The following is a 17935-nucleotide window of genomic DNA, read 5'->3' on the forward strand; positions in this document are numbered from 1 at the left end:
AGTTTTCATTCAGCATTATTTGATCCCTCAAAATTTATTCTATACTCAATCAGTACAGTAAGTAAATAACTAGTGTAGCCTCAAGAGAAACAATTTTGTACGATAAATTAGTAATATTACTCTATACATACGTCACGTAGCTCTCGCACATAGATACACACATTGTTGTTGTATATAATATAGTTTCTTATATGTGTATTGCAATATCTTAAAAATAAAAATTTACAGTAAGCTGAGTATAAGCAGCAGCAGCGTAAGCACTGACTAAAACACTAGGTTCGAAGTTGACTAAGTTAATAGTTTTTTCGTTGCAGTAAAGTACAGCGTATACTTATATATTTTTACAATTCCGTAACATCTAAAAAAAAAAGAAACCGAACTTGTGAAGCTGCTGGAATTGTCTGCTGGTGTGGTGGTTAGTAGGTCGTCGACACATCAACTTTGCCCGTCCTCGTCCTGCGATTTCCGGGATTACTTGACGCATCCGCTTATCCGCTATTTTGCCACAAGAGAGACAGAGAGTATGCTATCATAATAGAAGAGTTTCACCAGGTGCGGTAATATGTGTGGTTTCTTCTTGTTCACCCCGACAAAAACTATACCCTGACCTTGACTTATGTTACAAATTCATTTTTATTTTTTCCTCGAACTCTGATAAGATAAAGATTGTGTCAGCTTGCAAAACTCTCACGTGCATATTGTCCTAAGGAATTTAATGTAGTACTTTTGTGCCCACAAAAACTATCGTTTACGTACTTCCTTTTTGTGCATTTTAATTTTTTTACGTTGAAATTTAAATGTCTTAAGGATACTTAACATCTATATTTTGGCGCATGTTTTTTGTTGTTGTTTGTATGATACTCATTGATTGAGAATTAATTATTTACCAGTTTGTTGGCTTTTTTGCTGATAAGCTTAATTAATGTTTTATATATACCTGCTTTACTGACTATAGTGTCTATAGTTGCTCTCAAAACGGGAGTGGCGAAGAAGGTTATGTTAATGTTGATATAATATACATGTATATACATGCCAAAGCTTTTCTGCTGTGTGAATTTTTGTTTTTTAATCTACTAGTACTTGTGAGTGCTTACTTATTGCATATCTTTGTAAGAAAAATCAATTCTCCAAAAGCAATGTAACAGTATCCATATATAATGTATCTTGTCCCATAGTTGTTGCAAATCGCGACATATGTGAACTTGGTATTTTTTATAGACATGTAGTTATTTTACTTGAATACGTGATGTATATTTTTTTTTAAGCGTCGTTTTTAAAAAAGTTTTACTTTCCTTTGCAGGTGTATTTTTTTCATCACAAAAAAAACAATGGCCCAAAGTTTTTCTGAGTTAATGAAAAATCTGAAAAAGAGAGCTAATATCGATTTCAAACAGAAAAAACCACAAGACATAGTGGAACGACTAGCCAAGATGTATCAAGAGGGAATATATAATAAAAAAAAACAAGATTTTGCACATGCATTCATATATTTTAAGAGGTGGCAGTTATGCGTTGAGTGGTTACAAAAACGAAATTTGGATAATGAGACTGTTCAAAAACACTATTCTCCTAAACAAGTAAGTTTTATCATACTTTTATATCCGAATATGTTTTTACTTTGAATTATTGTAGATTAAATAATTTTTTTTTAGATAGAAAACGTTAGGAGTCTTATACTGGATGTGAGATTAAGGATTGAAAAAGACTACAATGCTAAGCTCAGGAGTCAAAACTCAAAGTCCAGTAGCTCACAAACTTCCGGTGCGTGTGATGATGACATCGATCTTATATTGCCTGACGTCCCTAATGATGAACCACAACCAAAAGAAAAAGATGTCAGTGATCAGTCAAAAAAAAGTACAGGTCATCAACAAATTACTTGTACCGAATTACTAGAAATTTTGATGAAACCTAACAAACTGTCTAGTAAAAAAGTGGTTGTTATTGACATGAGAACGTCGGAAGAGTTTAGCAAATCAAGGATCTCGTTTCAAGACAATTTAATAAATATTCCAGGAAAAAATTTTGACCCTAAGTAAGATTGAATGGTAGTATGTTAAAAAGCTTTCGATACTTGCAGTAAAACCTAATAACTCATTTTTTTATCAGGTACCCGGTTAATTATCATCACATTCATCTTTTAAATGACAAAGACATAATGACTCAACTTGATACAAAAATTTCAAATTTAACGGAATTAATTGTGATTCTTGACTCAAGTTCCTCTTCTGAAAATTTGGACTGTAATAGTCCACTGGTTTTGTTTAAAAACTGTTTAGAAAAACTTAAGCTTAATTCAAAGTACAATAAGACAGTTGTTTTGAAGGGTGGCTTTGAAGAGTGGATAAAAACTTATCCAAACTATGTTAAACCTATAGTGAAAGATCATTCTCTGGTTTTACTTGTAAGTTTCTCATTTTAACGTTGAGAGTTAGTCATAAAATTGAAATAAGCAAAAATTCAAATGACTTTTTCATTTTTAGGATGATTCTAATGATGCTTCAGATGTTAATTTCTTTACAACACAGAATGAGTATCCCGCATCACCGATTTTATCTGGCAGGCATAGACCTGGTAACGTTACAAAGACCTTGTCATCGATTAATTCTCTAACTTACGTAAGTACATTGATTTGTCTACGAATTATACTACGTTGATTGTATGAATTGTTTTTATTGTATTCAGGATACGCCAAAAAGTATACCTATCAACAGCAATTGTTTTACCCCAAATGACAACACAGGAAAATTTCCGTCTGATCGTTTACCCCATGTTACTATTCAACCTTTGGATCTAACTGATTCACAGATAATGGTAATATTAAAATAACTTTTTTCATTCAATAGAAATTTAATGATGTTAATACTGAAACGATTACGTTCCAAGTAGATGCTGAACAATAGAAACGCGTCAGTACCATTCACACCGCTCCCGGACAATACGTCTTTCAGTCCGCCTGTTTCGGTGAATGGCGGCTATTACGAGAATGGAGTAAGCAGCAAACAACAAAGTTTGCTTAACCATATGAAGGAACCAAAGGTGATTTTACAAAAGTTAGACTGTCCATTGAAAAAGCCTTTTGTCGATCGAAGCAACAAGCCGGGCAACAAGAAGCTAAATGAAGATATAGCTGATGCTGAAAACGAACTAGCCAGAGTCGAGGATGATATTGCAAAAATGGAAAGAGATTATCCAACATTTGATAAGTGGTTGCGAGAGGACTATGAGGTTCGAATCAAGAGGAGAGACGAATTGGTAATGAAATAATTAATATTCAGGAATTTTTTTTGCGCATTTGGTAAAACATGTCTTTGAATAATTTTACATTCTGGTTGAAGACGAAAAAATTGGCCAATCTCCGAAAATCACAGGGTAACAAGTTGTATCCTGACTTGACGAATATGTCGAACATATCGCTAGAGTCCAAGAAAAAAGTTCAATCAGTCCGACCAATGAAACCAAGTTTCAGGTATGTGAAAACCATCTCCAATTGTGGTAGTTCTGTCCTTGAGGTCTTTCATCAATTAATCCAAGTGCATAAACTTACAGTGACGAGAAGGAAAATATACAAAAGAATTGGGAGAGAGTGGAAAAGATGGTTGTGGAGTTGGAGCCTTCTACGCCACCAGACATGGAAGTTGACGATGAAGAAATTTATAAAGCGCCCTTGAAACGCTCCTACTCTAGTCCTAACCTTGTCCAGGTAAAGAAGCTAAAAGAAAACGCTCACGTAAATATCGCTCTTTTTCTATTTTTTTTTTTTTTCTTGTGATTTACCCTACTGTTTTTTTTTATTTTTTTATTTTTTTTTAATTTCTTTTACTCCTGTTATTTTGTTTTCTTTCCCACTCATCTGCTTGTTGCTTACATTAATGAATAAAATTTTTTAGAGATTTTTTATGAAATTAAAAAGCGCTCTAGTAATATTGTGACCTTTTATTTCTAATTTATGCTCGTTCAAACATAGGAGAAAGAGGATCGAAGGATCATTCCTGAAATAGATAGGTCGTCAAAGCCTCGATTGGAAAGTGCGAAAAAAAAATACTTTGTGCTGGCAACTAAAGACAGGATGCACAACTTGAATGCAGTTGACAGCTCTTCTTACGTAAGTAGGGTTTTTTTTTTCTATTTGGTTGTATTTTTACGTTAGTGTCAACTAATTTCGATTCTAAATTATGCATGGAATCAACAACGTAGGTCCGTAATTAGTTTTAAGACCTATCACAGTCTTTTTTTTTTGATTGGGCTCAAATTTGGTAGACGAAAATCATTTTGCACCAGCTATATCAATTGATATTTAAGTACAAAGTATACATCAAAGACAAAGCTTTGAAAAATTTTTTTATTTTTCACAACTTCAGCCACTTGATTTTTTATTTTTTTTAATTTGATTATGAAATAAATGAGTGATACAACGCACGAAGCGAATAAATATTTGTTTTATAATGTTTTCATGGTTTAAAGAGGTTTACGTGTAGTAATAATTCGATCGAGTCAACTCGAATGTGTACAATCTTCAAGAGAATCAGTAATTACCAGTTTGATTTGTCAATCTCTGGCTGAAAGCAAATGAAAAAAAAAAAAAAAAAAAAAAAAACATTGGCTATTTTTTTTCTCGTGGAAATAAACTTTATTCAGTGCAGACACGGAGAAAAAAAATTATCACTCGATACGGAATCTTTGGCTTCTTTGTTTACACGTCTCTCTGTTTTTTCACCACTTGATTAGCACGTGTAGTAATCCAGTGATTGGGATTTTCTTTTGTTTTTTTACAAATAAAATGGCATTGCTTAAAATACTTTTGCTGTCAAAGCCACCGGTCGACTCGAAATTATTGTGAAAACGCTGTTTTGCTCAAAAATAGCTATTTTTGACGTTTTTTTTATTATTTTACATTCTTTCGAGATAGGTAACGAGCCCAAGAGTATAAAAATCGCTTGTGGAACGCTTCATTGTACTTTTTGTCAGTCATAAAAAAAAAAAAAAAAAAAAAAAAAAAACAGCTGACAACTCGACTTGACGAATTTCTCTCACCTTCAAGCACAACTGAGCAAACACAAGGCTATTGATTAATTGCCTCGCGGGCTCCGAAAATCTTGCCTCTTGTTTGCCCTTATTACCATATGCTTTTGTCATTACAAGCTTCTGAAACGACGTCAGAGAAAAAAAGGAAAAAAAAAACAACACCAAAGGATTAAGTCGAAAGCTCGTCGCGAAATTCCTGGAGCTCCTTTCTGACGTAGGTAATTGTAATCGTATTATTTCAGATTAGCGTAACAGACGCGCGCGTGTGCCGGTCACGTTTTTTCGGGGGAGAGGAATACCCTAGCCGCACGCGACCTCTTAAACCGACGCCTTTTTTTTTTCTTCTCTATACACGCAAACCCCTTCGTCGAAACACGATTCAAGTGCGCCGTCAGATTTTTTTTTCTTTTTTTTTTTTTTTTTTCGACTTTTATCAATTACACTGCTCAGCTTGTTAATCGTGACGGGTGCCAATTATCATCATCATTTGTCACTCGCAATACGAAGCCCCATTGCGTAAGGCTTGTTTGCAACCACCTCGCCGTACATATTTTTTTATAGCCAATCGCTTGTATACTTTGTAGGTACACCAAGAACACTCGAGATTTTTGTTTTTTCTGCCTGTGACGATGCTCCTTTTGGACTGTTTGGCAAACAAACGTTTCAAAGTTTTTCCTCCTATTTTTTTTTTATAGCTCGGGGATCACGAGCGCGTGGGCGAGTCGGTACATTTTGCTCACCGATGACGTAGTGGTTTGCACGTGTAATTATATACGTGTATAAATAAATGAAAAAGAGAGAGAGACCCAGCGGTTGTGAAGAGAAAAATACCTTCCCCAACAGCTCTTTGTTTGCCCAGCGATCTTATCGATCCGAGGGTCGCGTTAATAAAGCGCCGCCGATGCTTTTTTAAAAATAAAAGTATGGTATATAATGTATACGCGCATTGCGGGAAAAAACAAGCAGATTCGTCCAAGTAGCCGCGTGTGTGCGATGCAACGGGAGATTTTATAAAAACTCGAGAAAATAGCCTCGAGACGGAGAGACCAGACTCCGCGAGTCGATCGATCGCGCAAACTACGCGAAAAAAAGCCGCGTAATAGCTGTTACTTCACAACAACTTTGCGTTACCGCATCGCGTCGGTTTTTTTTTTTTCTTTTTCTTTTTTCTTCCGGCAATCTTGTTTACGTAAAGTTTGATCAAGTCGCGTGGATCACCATCTTGATCGGTATGCATAGTATCAATGGATATACGTATTCGCAAAGTGTACACACACGATATACGTAACTAATCGGAAAAACCAAACGAAATCCTCTTCGATCCACTTGTACTTGAAGACGCGGACTTTTAATGATTAGCTGTGACATCCATTACATACTCGTATATCAAATATAAAGATATACCTATTGTACAGAAACGAACGTATCTGTAGCTTACATCTCGAGCTGGACTGCCATACATATACCGATCTACTTACCGATCGATCACACATAAGAGACAACAATAGTTATACTTGTGTCGTCACGGCTTTTGCATATAAGTATATACATACTGTAAGCGTGACGTAGTTTTCATGTGCTTATGTACACCCGTCGAAAAAACAAACCTCGCTTGGAATCATTTGTGTACTCATAAGTGCGCGATGCGTTGCAAGTCCAATATGTACCGATTTGTTCGGCAAACAGTTGGGTCTCCATAAATTAAGGTACTCGCAGGTATAATTGCGTGTACATTGTGTATACATTAGGTGTGCGCTCTTGTTTTTTTGTCACCCGACTTGTTTGCACGTACTTAATACCAAAGGAGAAAAAGAAAGAGAGAAAAAAAGAAAAGATGGTGCAAGGAGAAAGAAAAATATATCGACCTCACGGGAGAGGTTTGCGCTTCCCAATGACGACTCGATGATGATCATTCTCATATCCTCATGATATGTGTATATACGAGTGCGATGCGTGCACATAATATTTTTATGGATCGAGAGAGAGAAGAGAGGGTTTTGCGAGCGCGTGTGTTTGCCTTTGCGACGCCAGGCTTCTGTTCTCCTCGCCGCTTCATTAAATCCGTTGGCTCCAAATTGTTAATTGAGCACGTTGTTGTTTCGTCAGACGGGCGACGAGGCGCCGTTATAATGTGCAGGTACACACGCATGGATCTAATAATACACGCGGTTTCGCGGCGCGAGCGCGACGACTGGCATTGATAACGTACATTATAAGTAAGTATATACATGTATGTGTGGCAGGCACGCAACTCGCGTACTTGGATGCAATTATTTCCTTTTGTGTTATTTTTTAGAGAAAAAGAGCGAGAGAGAGTGTGTCAAAAGTGGAGCGCCGAAATATTGCGTTAATCGAGAGTAAACGCGTGTGCGCAAGTGTGGATGATGCGATTGTTTTTTTTTTTCCAGGGTGAATCGATGATGAGTGGTTATGACATTTATGTAAGCGACGTTTAGGCGCATGGCCCAGTTTTTCTTTTCGATCCAGAGACTGATTTTTTCTGTACCTGTTTTAGATAAAAATTTTGCGGCTTTTGCAATTTTTGCCACATCAAAAAAAAAAAAAAAAAAAAACTTTTATTTTTTATTGTCTATAGATGTACATACCCGATGTCAAACCATCGGATAATGATGTAAAAACTAAATTTCACACCAAATTTGTGCCCAATTGAATGTAAAATTTTTGAAATAGTCGGGGAAACTACACATGTCTTTGTATGAAACACCAAAAATAGACGGGATTACTTTTGCGTGGTTGGACCGTACTGTGAGAGACAGTCCTCCCTAAAAATCGGCAGGATGAGACTCGAGACAGTCAGATCGATGATCTTGACACATAGCCGACCGGTATTATCTCAGCATACCGATCACGCGTATAGGTACACACAAGTATACGGAATAAGAGAGGCTCGCGCACCGGAGAGATTAAAAAAAAGAGTGGGGCGAGAGGCTCCCACCTCCTCCTCGCGTGACGCGGTTGCGCCTAACGTGGAATGATTTCCTTATCACGCGTCAGTTGGTTGCTGGCAGCAAAGCTCGAGCGACGTTCCTGCATTTGATTTTCTTTCTCTCTGGGCTGTTGACCGGCTGCTACAGTACTCGTGTACACCTACTCCATTATACCGGTCATAGACGCTCTCTGCTGCTGCCGCGCCTACACACAACTAGTTCGCGAGTCGCTACAATCGAGGTGACGAGTTGACTTTTCGATCGTCCGATCGCCTTGATTTTTTCCCCCCTCGTTTCATTCAAAGTACTTTAACGGAACTTTACTGAGCCTTCAACATGGTGCAGATCAAGTTCTTCAACGTCGTTGACAAGCGCAATCCTGTAAGTATATGATGGCCCACAATTTAGTGGATTCGCATGAATTTACTTTTTTTCATTTCGATTGCCCCAATGGGTTCGGTGATTTTTAACGCGAGGAACATTATTTGCCGCAAAGGATGTGCAGATTGAAAAACAATTTTCAGTATTCATATGTTGGTTTTTTTTTTTTTTTTTTTTTTTTTTTTTTAATATCCGTTAGTTGTTTTCCCTATCAGAAGCCCCCCGGGGAATACGGGGAAGCAACGCCCGAGGGCTCTTTGTGCGATAAAAAACTAACGAGTTTAAAAGCAACAGCATTCTGATGAACTCGTCAACTATACGAGTCTTTTAGAAAAAAATATAATAAATTATTGATTTATCAAAGTTTATACCTATTGTCGTAGACTTAGGGTACAGGCTCTCTGTGGTGTATAATTTTTAGGGTCTTAGCTACACTATCTCTGTTATTTATGCAACATAGTGCGTATACATTTTGCACAAGGTCAATACACTTTGATGTAAAAGAAAAATTCTTATATGCACGAGACTTTTTTTTTTAATTTGGAAATATGACCTTAATCATTTGAGGCATCATTTTGTAATTTAAAACTTTTTCAACACATTCAACGATAAAAATTTTAAATAACTTTACGGATGTAAAAAAAAAATAAATGTTCTTTTATCATTAAAAACGTCACCCAAAGTATGTAATTGTCGTACTCTCAAAAATATCGTGACTGAGTTCTTTGGTATATAGTTCGTAGTAAATCATCATCATCAAATTTGTAATTGAAAAATAAAAAAAAATTATATCAATCAAACACACCTTGGACAGAATAAAAGAAACTTGTAAGCACGATTGAAATGACTATTAAATAGCATACTTAATATATATGTTGGTAACGTGTTTACTCTGAACTACAAAAAAAAGACGAAAAGTCTCGTGCACATGTTTATCAGGTATAACGATTAATTACCGATTACGAAGCAGGGAAATAATTTCTCTTGCGCCCGCGCCTCCCCGAATCCGTCCATATGTACACAAGTCTAGTGTCATCGGACGATTTACAAAGCCGGTGGGCGTCAATACGAGTGCCCGTGCATTTGCATACGCGTACGTAAGAATTACAAGAACCCACGTCGAAGCGCGCGTGTACGATGCCGGAGGTAAAAAAAAAAAAAAAAAAAAGAAAGGAATGCCGAGTGACCTTCCGATCTTTCTTTCTTTTCTTTCACAACGAGCTGACCGCGCTTATCATCGCGCGATTCTCCAAAGTTATGCTGCATACACACGTATACTCCGTAAACCCGAGTGGTGTTAAAGTATACACGATTAATTAAACTTGTAGTCGAAATTTCTGTTTTTCACAAAATACATCGCGTTTGCGCTGATAAGAGCTTAAAGAGTAAAGGTATTTAAATATAGTTCCACTAAACTGGACACTTTTTAACGGAAAAAACCCAATGCAGGAAAGCTGCGGAGTGAATAAACTCGGCTGTCACAGATTTCACGCGCTTACAAGAGTGTAAAATCTGCGATAGAAATACGTTACTCTCTACGGTCCAATTGTTTTGTTCAACAAGTTTGGCGATATTTCATCAAAAACATAAATTTCATACATTGTATGAGCGCATTACTTGAAGAAAGGGAAAGAGGACGCGTGTGCGTGGGACAAACATTTTTTACACGCATGTGTACGTAGGTATACATACGCGTTAATCTATCTGCTCCAATTTATCGAATCGATAACGCGTCGCGATTAATAAAATAATTGTAACATTCCTTTGCAGTATACACGCTTCATCAAATTCGTTTTAACGAATCTTAACGACGCTCTGCGTATCGTTCGTATAGCGCGATATAATTGACCGTTAGGCTGCTAACAAATATAAATGATGATACGGAGTGCTCGACTTGGGTTTTTTTTTTTCCTTTTTTTTTAACATATATTATAAATGTTTCTAGTCTCGGGGATTTTTCTCGGTGACTTCCTTACCGCGAAAAATCCGTCCGTTGCGTCACCACACACACCACCTTACGTAACTTCGATAAATTATGGTCTTGGACACCCGTCCGTATTTCCGCGGAAAGAAATTCATTATTATGTGCAACTATGGCCTCGGCTATAATGCTTAGGCATACATAGGCATGTACACGTATCAGTGCTTTTGGAAAAAATAGTTTACTCGATAATCTCAATGTCATTTACCACCTTTTATCATCTATTTTTGATTGTACAATAAAAATTACATGTGTGTGTAAGTGTGCTCTACTGATCAAATTTGACGAGTTGGCTGATACCGAGCGACACACTCTTTACGGTTCTGTGTGTTTGTGCTGACATTGAAAATTCGTCGAGGCTTCCCGCCTTTCTTCTTCACTTACAATCGCTGTACAAATTTACAGAGTCACGGTTACGCTAACTTTTTCTTCTTCTTTTTTTTCCGTAAGTACATAACATACCCATCATGTACACGTCTGACGGAAAAGTATGAGGAATTTTTCATACTTTTTTTTTTTTTTTTGTCCCAGAGCTACGAAACGATTTTCCTCGATCGCTGCACATCTTCGCGCCGGTTTGTCTATCCGTAGCGATGTAAAATTATGCATATATCAACGACAATCGTGTCTTCAATACACAGATGCACCTTTGATGTATAAAAACGCGTATCAGTGGGTTATCGCCACACGCATTATCATTGTTTCGTAAATAATCACACGGCATTTCGCAAAGGAATAACGATAAATCGAGTAATCGATCGATGGATCAACGATTTCGCCTCTCCCTCGAGATACAAATGATGGCTCAACAATTTATCTTCATGCATGAGCGTGCATTAGTATATATATGTGATTGGAATCTCGTCGTGCCCAAGTAGATAATACATTTTACGTAATATTCGGGCATATACAAAATTAAATGCCGTCGTCCCTAATGAAAAAGAAAAAAATAATAATAAAATAAAATAAAGAGGGCTGATAACAGCGATCGATCGTTGGAAAATTTCCCAGGTGCCCGTGACGTCGTAGGTACACATTGTTTTTTTTTTTTTTCACGCCAGTGTACTTAACAGCGGTGTAAATAAATCCTTAGCCCGCGCGATACGTGTATGCGTTGTACACACACGTATCTGGAGGAAAAAAAGGATTATTAGCATGACGTCGCGATGCCACCTTACGCGCGTCATTATATTTGCACGTAATAACAGAGCATATAATGATAAATAATCCGAACTACACGTGTACGCGTATTATATGTGCACCGGTACGTCCGTTCCAATGCAATAAAATAAAACGAGTATGACAATGATTATGTTGTGTGCTGTATATAACGCGAAGCTCTAGGGCTTCCCAATCCAATATTGGCCCCTCGGCTCTTTCAGGTTCAGTGTCGTTTGGCTCTCGCGCGCGAGTATACTTGTATTATATATGCACGAGCATCGGGGGGGGGGGGGGCAAAGGTTAAGGATGAGCTCGGCCGACTCGTGCAGTCGTCGCCGCGGCCACCCGTTCAAGGCAGGGGTTCGCGGACATGGTCAACCTGGGCAGTAAGCTCGTGCCCCATTACATCGTTTGTTACTTCAAAAAGGTCCGCTCGGCCTATACAAAATATACTCTTCTTTTCTTTCCTCGCGATTTAGGGGCCGATTATTCGCTTGGGCTTATCGCGCACGAAAGTCGAAAAGAAAAAGTGTATAATGGCATTCCGACGCGATAAGCGCGGCGATAACGAGTTTAATGCCGATCATTATTATTATTATCATCATCATTGTCAATGCGAGAAATCGATTATCTTTATTCGAAATTACCGCGAAAGGAGTGTACAATCAAAAGTGCCTTTTTTCTTTTATCGAAATAGTAAATACCGAATTCCCTCTGTGGCGGTCATTTCATGTGGCCAGCCTTCGCTATAGCGCGTGTAATTAATCGTACCTCAAACATATAAGTGGTAAAACCCAATTCTCGGGGGGTGGTACGCGATGTAAATTCACGCGATGAGCTCCTCAAGCTTTTTTGACTCGGAGGGGCCCCATTTTTTAATTTTCAATAAAGGGGATGCGCGACGGACTTGTTTGATCATCTTCTGCATCGCGGCGCCACGCGCGATTATTCTTTTTCTGCATCATCATCGCAGTGATTTTCGATAACAGCCAAGTTCATCGCCACAGCGCCGACAATGGGACGTAATTCGGTCGCACCGATTACGCGATCGGCGTATAGGAAAAACAAATTTGCAGGAAAATCGTTCGTTGCGCCGATGACTTTTCCAGGCTCCAAAGTTCATTGCAACGCTCGGGCAACGTCACGGAGTGGGTGCGCGAGTAAATATTTACCCACCCGGTGATTCGTCCTCTCGCTCGTTTTTACGATAAGAAGAGAAAAAAAAAGGCGACTCGTGCTATCGCCGGTAAACATCGTCTGGATTTTAATTAATTAAATGTAATCAACTATCAATTAAATATAAAGATCTCGGATATGTGCGGAGATCGTTTCGCTGACGCACGGCCGTATGCCGATGATGAAACGGCTTATCTCTATGCGTACCCACGGGAGATAAGCGTCACTTGGTGCACGTGATCATCGCCCGCTTAGATTTTCCATCGGGTGTGCGAGGCCATATTATTAAGTACAATAAACAGGTTTTTGCGATAACGACCGTAAGACCGAGAGAGATTGTATGGTTGTAAAAACGAGACAATTGTGTACCAACAATCGAAAGATTATCAAGTGTGACAAACGTCTAACGAATTGTCATACTTTCAGCATCCGGGTATAACGGGCCTGAAGAATTTGGGCAACTCGTGCTACATGAACAGTATCATCCAGTGCCTGAGCAACACCGAATACCTGGCCAATTACTTCAACGAAAACGCGTACACGGACGATCTCAAGGTGGAGAAGAACTTTACTTGCGTGGCTGAGGAAGTGGCGCACGTTGTCAAGGCCCTCTGGAGGGGCACCTACAAGAGCATATCACCTTTGGATCTCAAGGTCAGATGATACAAATCATGCAACTGATTTATTTCTTTATTTGGGTCGAGGAGAGCGTTTGTTTCTTTTGTTTGTTTATTTATTTATTTACTTTTTTTTTTCTTTTTTTTTTTTTTTTTTTTTTTTTTTTTTACTGCTCTCCTGCACTGTTGATTTTTAAAACTCGCGTTACGTAAAAAATGCTCAAAATTTGTTGGCGATGATTGTGTCAATATGCAAATTTAATGCTAATTTAATAATTCCGAAAAATAATGTGCATTGCTCGGTTTGAAGCGCTAGAAAACGAGATGAAAATTGGTAGTTTGTTTGAATATCACGCACCGATACGTACCAGTGCTGAAGGACCTTGGGTTTTTTTTTTTTTTTTTTTCCTACCTGATCAGACTTGATTCGGTGATGCACTCGTGTCTATAAATGTTTCTTGTGGATTTCAGACGTGAAGGTTTCTTTTGTAATACAATGAAAAAAAAAAAAAAGTTATTTTTGGTGTGGATTTTAACTCGAAAAAATAAAAAAAAACTGATTGACGTTGACGACGTTAAAAAAACTCATTTTATTTTCAAGGTGTAAAATTTTTTTCTATTTAAATAAGTAATTTGTACTCCTTGCTTGGTTTTCAACTCGATTCATTAATTTATTTTTTTTCCCCTACTAACTTTTACAGGTAGTCGTGGGGCACTATAAGTTGCAGTTCAAAAATCACGAGCAACAAGACTCCCACGAGTTCCTAACGTTCCTCCTCGAATGGATGCACAACGATCTGAAGAAGGTAAATTTCTGTCCGTGTGCCCTTAAATTACTCTGACTGCAGAAAAAATTAATTCTGTGAATGATATTTACTCGACCACAGAAAAGCAAGCTGTCGTACAACAGGCCAATGACGACCATAGAGAGCGAGTGGGAGAAATCCATGAACGGGCAGAGTTCTATGATTTCGAAGCTCTTTTTTGGTTTGCTCAGGTCTACCGTTCAATGCCTTTATTGCGAAAAAAACAGCACCACTTATGAGACATTCAACAGTCTCACCATGTCTTTGCCGGTGTCAAACAAGTGCACTTTGGATGTAAGTACCCGAGATATTTTCATTCGTACGTAATTGCAGATTACCGATTTTCTTTTAACACAATAAAATTTTGAGTTTGTTGATTTCTTGTTTTTAGCGTACCACCAAATGAACCTTCGCGAAACTTGCGTTAACATAGTTATTGACGAGTAAAATGTGCCATTTGTTTACTTTCAGGAGTGCTTGAGAAAATTCGTTAGCGGCCAGAAAGTCTCAGGTTGGAACTGCCCGAATTGCAAGGTGCCGCGCGAAGGCGAGAAGAAATTCGACATAGCCAAATTGCCGCACATCGTTGTCATTCATCTAAATCGCTTTGGCGACACCGGTGGTTGGTTCGAGAAAAAAAATACTGCTGTCGACTTTCCTCTGCTCAAATTTGATCTTCGGCCGTACCTCGTCTCTGATGAAGATACCATCAACAACGCCCAAAGCTCGTGCTACAATTTGTACGCCATTTCTAATCACTACGGCACCATGGATCGAGGACACTACACAGCCTACTGCAAGAGCAGCGCTCAAAACAAGTAAGCTGAGAATAAAACTTTTTTTATACATCATGTTATTTTTTTGTTTGATATTTAATAACAAAATTGTGATTTTCATTGCAGATGGTACAAATACGATGACCATGCGGTGAGCGAAGTCCCTCAAAGTCAAGTAAAAAGTCAAAGTAGCAGTGCATACTTGCTGTTTTACACGTCTATATCCAACGGCGTTTCAAGGGAGTGAGCGAAACGTGAGATGGCCGCAGCGAGCGCAGCGGGAAATAAATTTTATGTCGTCGATGCGACAATATCCCGCGAGGAACGTGGGAATAAAGTCTTTATTGACTTGAAACTAAAAAGTAACGATAAAAGTAAGACACACGCGTGGATGCGTTCTCAAAATCAACAGTACCGCGTGGAATTTCGGTAAAAAGTGAGTACTGGTAATTTATTTGTGGAAAAGAAGAAAAGAAAGATTCAGAAGTTTAGCGCGCTTCTGTTGAAGAGCGTACAAAAGATATTAGGAGAACATAATTGTGTCTTGGCCGACGTGAAAACTCGGTCAGATCGATACTTGAAATAAACGGGGCCTTAGTAAAAAGTTATGTAATTTAAAAGCACTGTCGTCACAACTGTCAACGATTTAATTTTTCTAAACTCTCCTAATTAAGAAAGTTAACTATGTCGACACGTCACAAGCATACACGTGGGATCTGTGCGTTATTTTACGAGTGATGTTATTTCTCGTAGAAAACGTTCGATCACTGCATATTTAACAAAGCGGTTAAACTCAAAGTTGCTCGATTTTGTTGAATAACACTAAATGCAGTTACACATAGTTCATATATATATGTACGTGAATATAATTTTTGTTCGATAAAAAAATATTATACTATGAAATAATTTTGAATCGGTATATACGTACATGTACACACTCGTATGCATATTTTGATGAAAGAAGAGGTAAAGATTATCTGTATTATGAGCGGTTTATAAATTTACGTATTTATATGATTCAGAAGTGGTAGGAATCTACAACTGGTGCTTGTAATAAATTGTAAATATGTAAATAATTACAAACTTTGCCAAGACGTATTTTTTGCGTCGCAAGGTTATTAAGGATTATTGTTAATTCTTGTTACAAGTAATGAACAAACGAAAGAAATACGATAACTTGTTGCTTGAAAATTCGCCTATATAGATTCTCTCGTTCAGTATTGCATTTATTTATGTACACTATACATGCAAAAAGAGTTGTGGCATTGAATTCTAAAGTAAATGTTTTTTTCTCCGTGCGCAATCGTATTCGCGTTTTTTACTACTGTTTGAACAAATTTTATTTACTAGTTGATGAAAATTCGTTTTTATTTTAAAATTCAATGCCCCTGCACTTCGTACATCACCTACTATTATTATTATTATTATTATTACCACAAAAGAAAGAAAACAAATCCTTGTTACAAACAATTATTTAATATTTTATGTTATATGCTAGATGCAATGCTATTTGATAATAAAATTAAAGTATAGTAACCAAATTAAAAGTTTATTCATCTGCCTTTTTCGGAAACTCCTACACAAACTTATTATTCTTGAAAACATATTTTACCTAACAATATAATTGTACAATGTTTGCTTTTTTTCCTCAATTTACTTCTCAGCGTAGTGATCGTCAACCGGTAAAATCGATTGCGATCTACGATACTGCCAACCAACGGCAAGATTAACCGATTTCATTATCACTATCGATGCGATCGGCGCTTTCAATGGCTTTTCAAAACCTCGAATTGCGCACAAAAACGGAAATAATCGTCTGTTAATCAAATTAAAAACTTGAAAGCAAACAAAAAAGCTTTCAAGGATGACAATAAACTCGACCGTTTCATCGTCTCGATATGGGGAAGAGAATGTACAAGCGACCTTTCGAAGGATTCCGGGACAAGCCCCCAACCACACATAATAATAAACTTTCCACTGGTCAATAATATTCCGCTCTGCGCGCACCGCATGCACATTTATATACGCGCACTCTACACCGATTTAATCGGCAATGTTTCGTATATATATGCACGCACCTTTCTCAATGCCGAGCACACCCATAACGCGCTCAAAATAATCCCCCATGGCTTTTTATTTTATTTGACACGAGTTATTTTACAACCAGCCAACGAAGGACAAAGAGTTGCCTAGCCATGCTTTATTTTTTCGGTCCTTTTATACACGCACATCGTGTACAGGTACTCAAGTTCAGTCGGGCGTAAGAAAGGAAATATCGAGTCTGATAAATTTTTCCATATTTAGGTGTATAAAAAATCGGCTAACCGCAGCACGTAAAAACGAGAAAAATCACGCACTATAATCATCGACCGGTGCACTATTTTTTCTACCCTGTAACGTGTTATTCGAATTATGTAAGGATAATAATTCACTGGAGGAAGAGAGAGATAGAGGGAAAAAAAAAAAAAACAACGTACGACTTTTACGTTAATAGGACCCTTTCGCAATGTTTTGGTCGAACGAAATACGCGGGCAGGAGACAGGAGTTCATATAATATGCTAATACAGCCGCTCGTCCGAGACGGCTCGTAACACATACATATATGCACATGGTGTATACGCGCGCTAGCGTAATCTGTTCCTTCCGCTACCTAGCCAAAACACATCATTACCGCTACATGCCGATGATGACGACGACTACGGCTTTCACACAATTCGTATTTCTATGTGATTTTGGTCACCTATTTTTAGAAATTACTTGGATGCTCGCCATGGACGTATGTAGCGCAAGATCACATGGAAAACCTGTTGGGATCGGTAAGAGATCGGTACCCCGGGCACGACCGATCAGATCGGCTGATCCTCGCATCGGTGCACGCAGCTCTGCTCTGATAAGTAACGAACCGATTTTCTTGGTATCTGCACGCACGACACACTTTTCTCAAAATCACCGATCCACGGTCTTGTCGAGTATATAGCGATTTTTTATTGCTAAATCAACGAACAACGAGGATGTTTGTAGTATAATTGAAAAACAAAGGAACACTATAAATAATGGATCCGA

General features: G+C 37.9%; 1 protein-coding gene across 2 annotated transcripts; it reads left to right on the plus strand.

Annotated features, from left to right (window-relative positions):
* Positions 1-210: 210 nt before the first annotated feature.
* LOC106647734 (uncharacterized) lies at positions 211-16406 on the plus strand. Of its 2 annotated transcripts, XM_089594472.1 has the most exons (16): positions 222-276; positions 372-552; positions 1301-1577; positions 1653-2035; positions 2110-2404; positions 2484-2618; positions 2686-2814; positions 2890-3255; positions 3339-3469; positions 3550-3730; positions 3968-4105; positions 13099-13326; positions 13991-14095; positions 14177-14389; positions 14567-14913; positions 14998-16406. In XM_089594472.1, the coding sequence occupies exons 3-16, from the start codon at positions 1329-1331 to the stop codon at positions 15116-15118; spliced, it is 3021 nt and encodes a 1006-aa protein (XP_089450598.1). In that variant the 5' UTR covers positions 222-276; positions 372-552; positions 1301-1328; the 3' UTR covers positions 15119-16406. The 2 variants fall into 2 exon arrangements, with proteins under 2 accessions (XP_014219736.2, XP_089450598.1); XM_014364250.2 differs by having other exon boundaries at positions 211-552; positions 3550-3703.
* Positions 16407-17935: the final 1529 nt, after the last annotated feature.

Source organism: Copidosoma floridanum, unplaced genomic scaffold, assembly GCF_036245765.1.
Source record: "Copidosoma floridanum isolate Cflo_tuat_1 unplaced genomic scaffold, Cflo_Japanese_pri ptg000021l, whole genome shotgun sequence".
Lineage (NCBI taxonomy): Eukaryota > Metazoa > Arthropoda > Insecta > Hymenoptera > Encyrtidae > Copidosoma > Copidosoma floridanum.

Excerpts from the sequence above, each read along its gene's own strand:
- LOC106647734 (XM_089594472.1), top strand. The coding sequence starts at position 1,329 with ATGGCCCAAAGTTTTTCTGAGTTAATGAAAAATCTGAAAAAGAGAGCT. Across the intron at positions 2,405-2,483 it reads ATCATTCTCTGGTTTTACTT|GATGATTCTAATGATGCTTC; the intron begins GTAAGTTTCTCA and ends TTTCATTTTTAG. Across the intron at positions 3,470-3,549 it reads CCAATGAAACCAAGTTTCAG|TGACGAGAAGGAAAATATAC; the intron begins GTATGTGAAAAC and ends ATAAACTTACAG.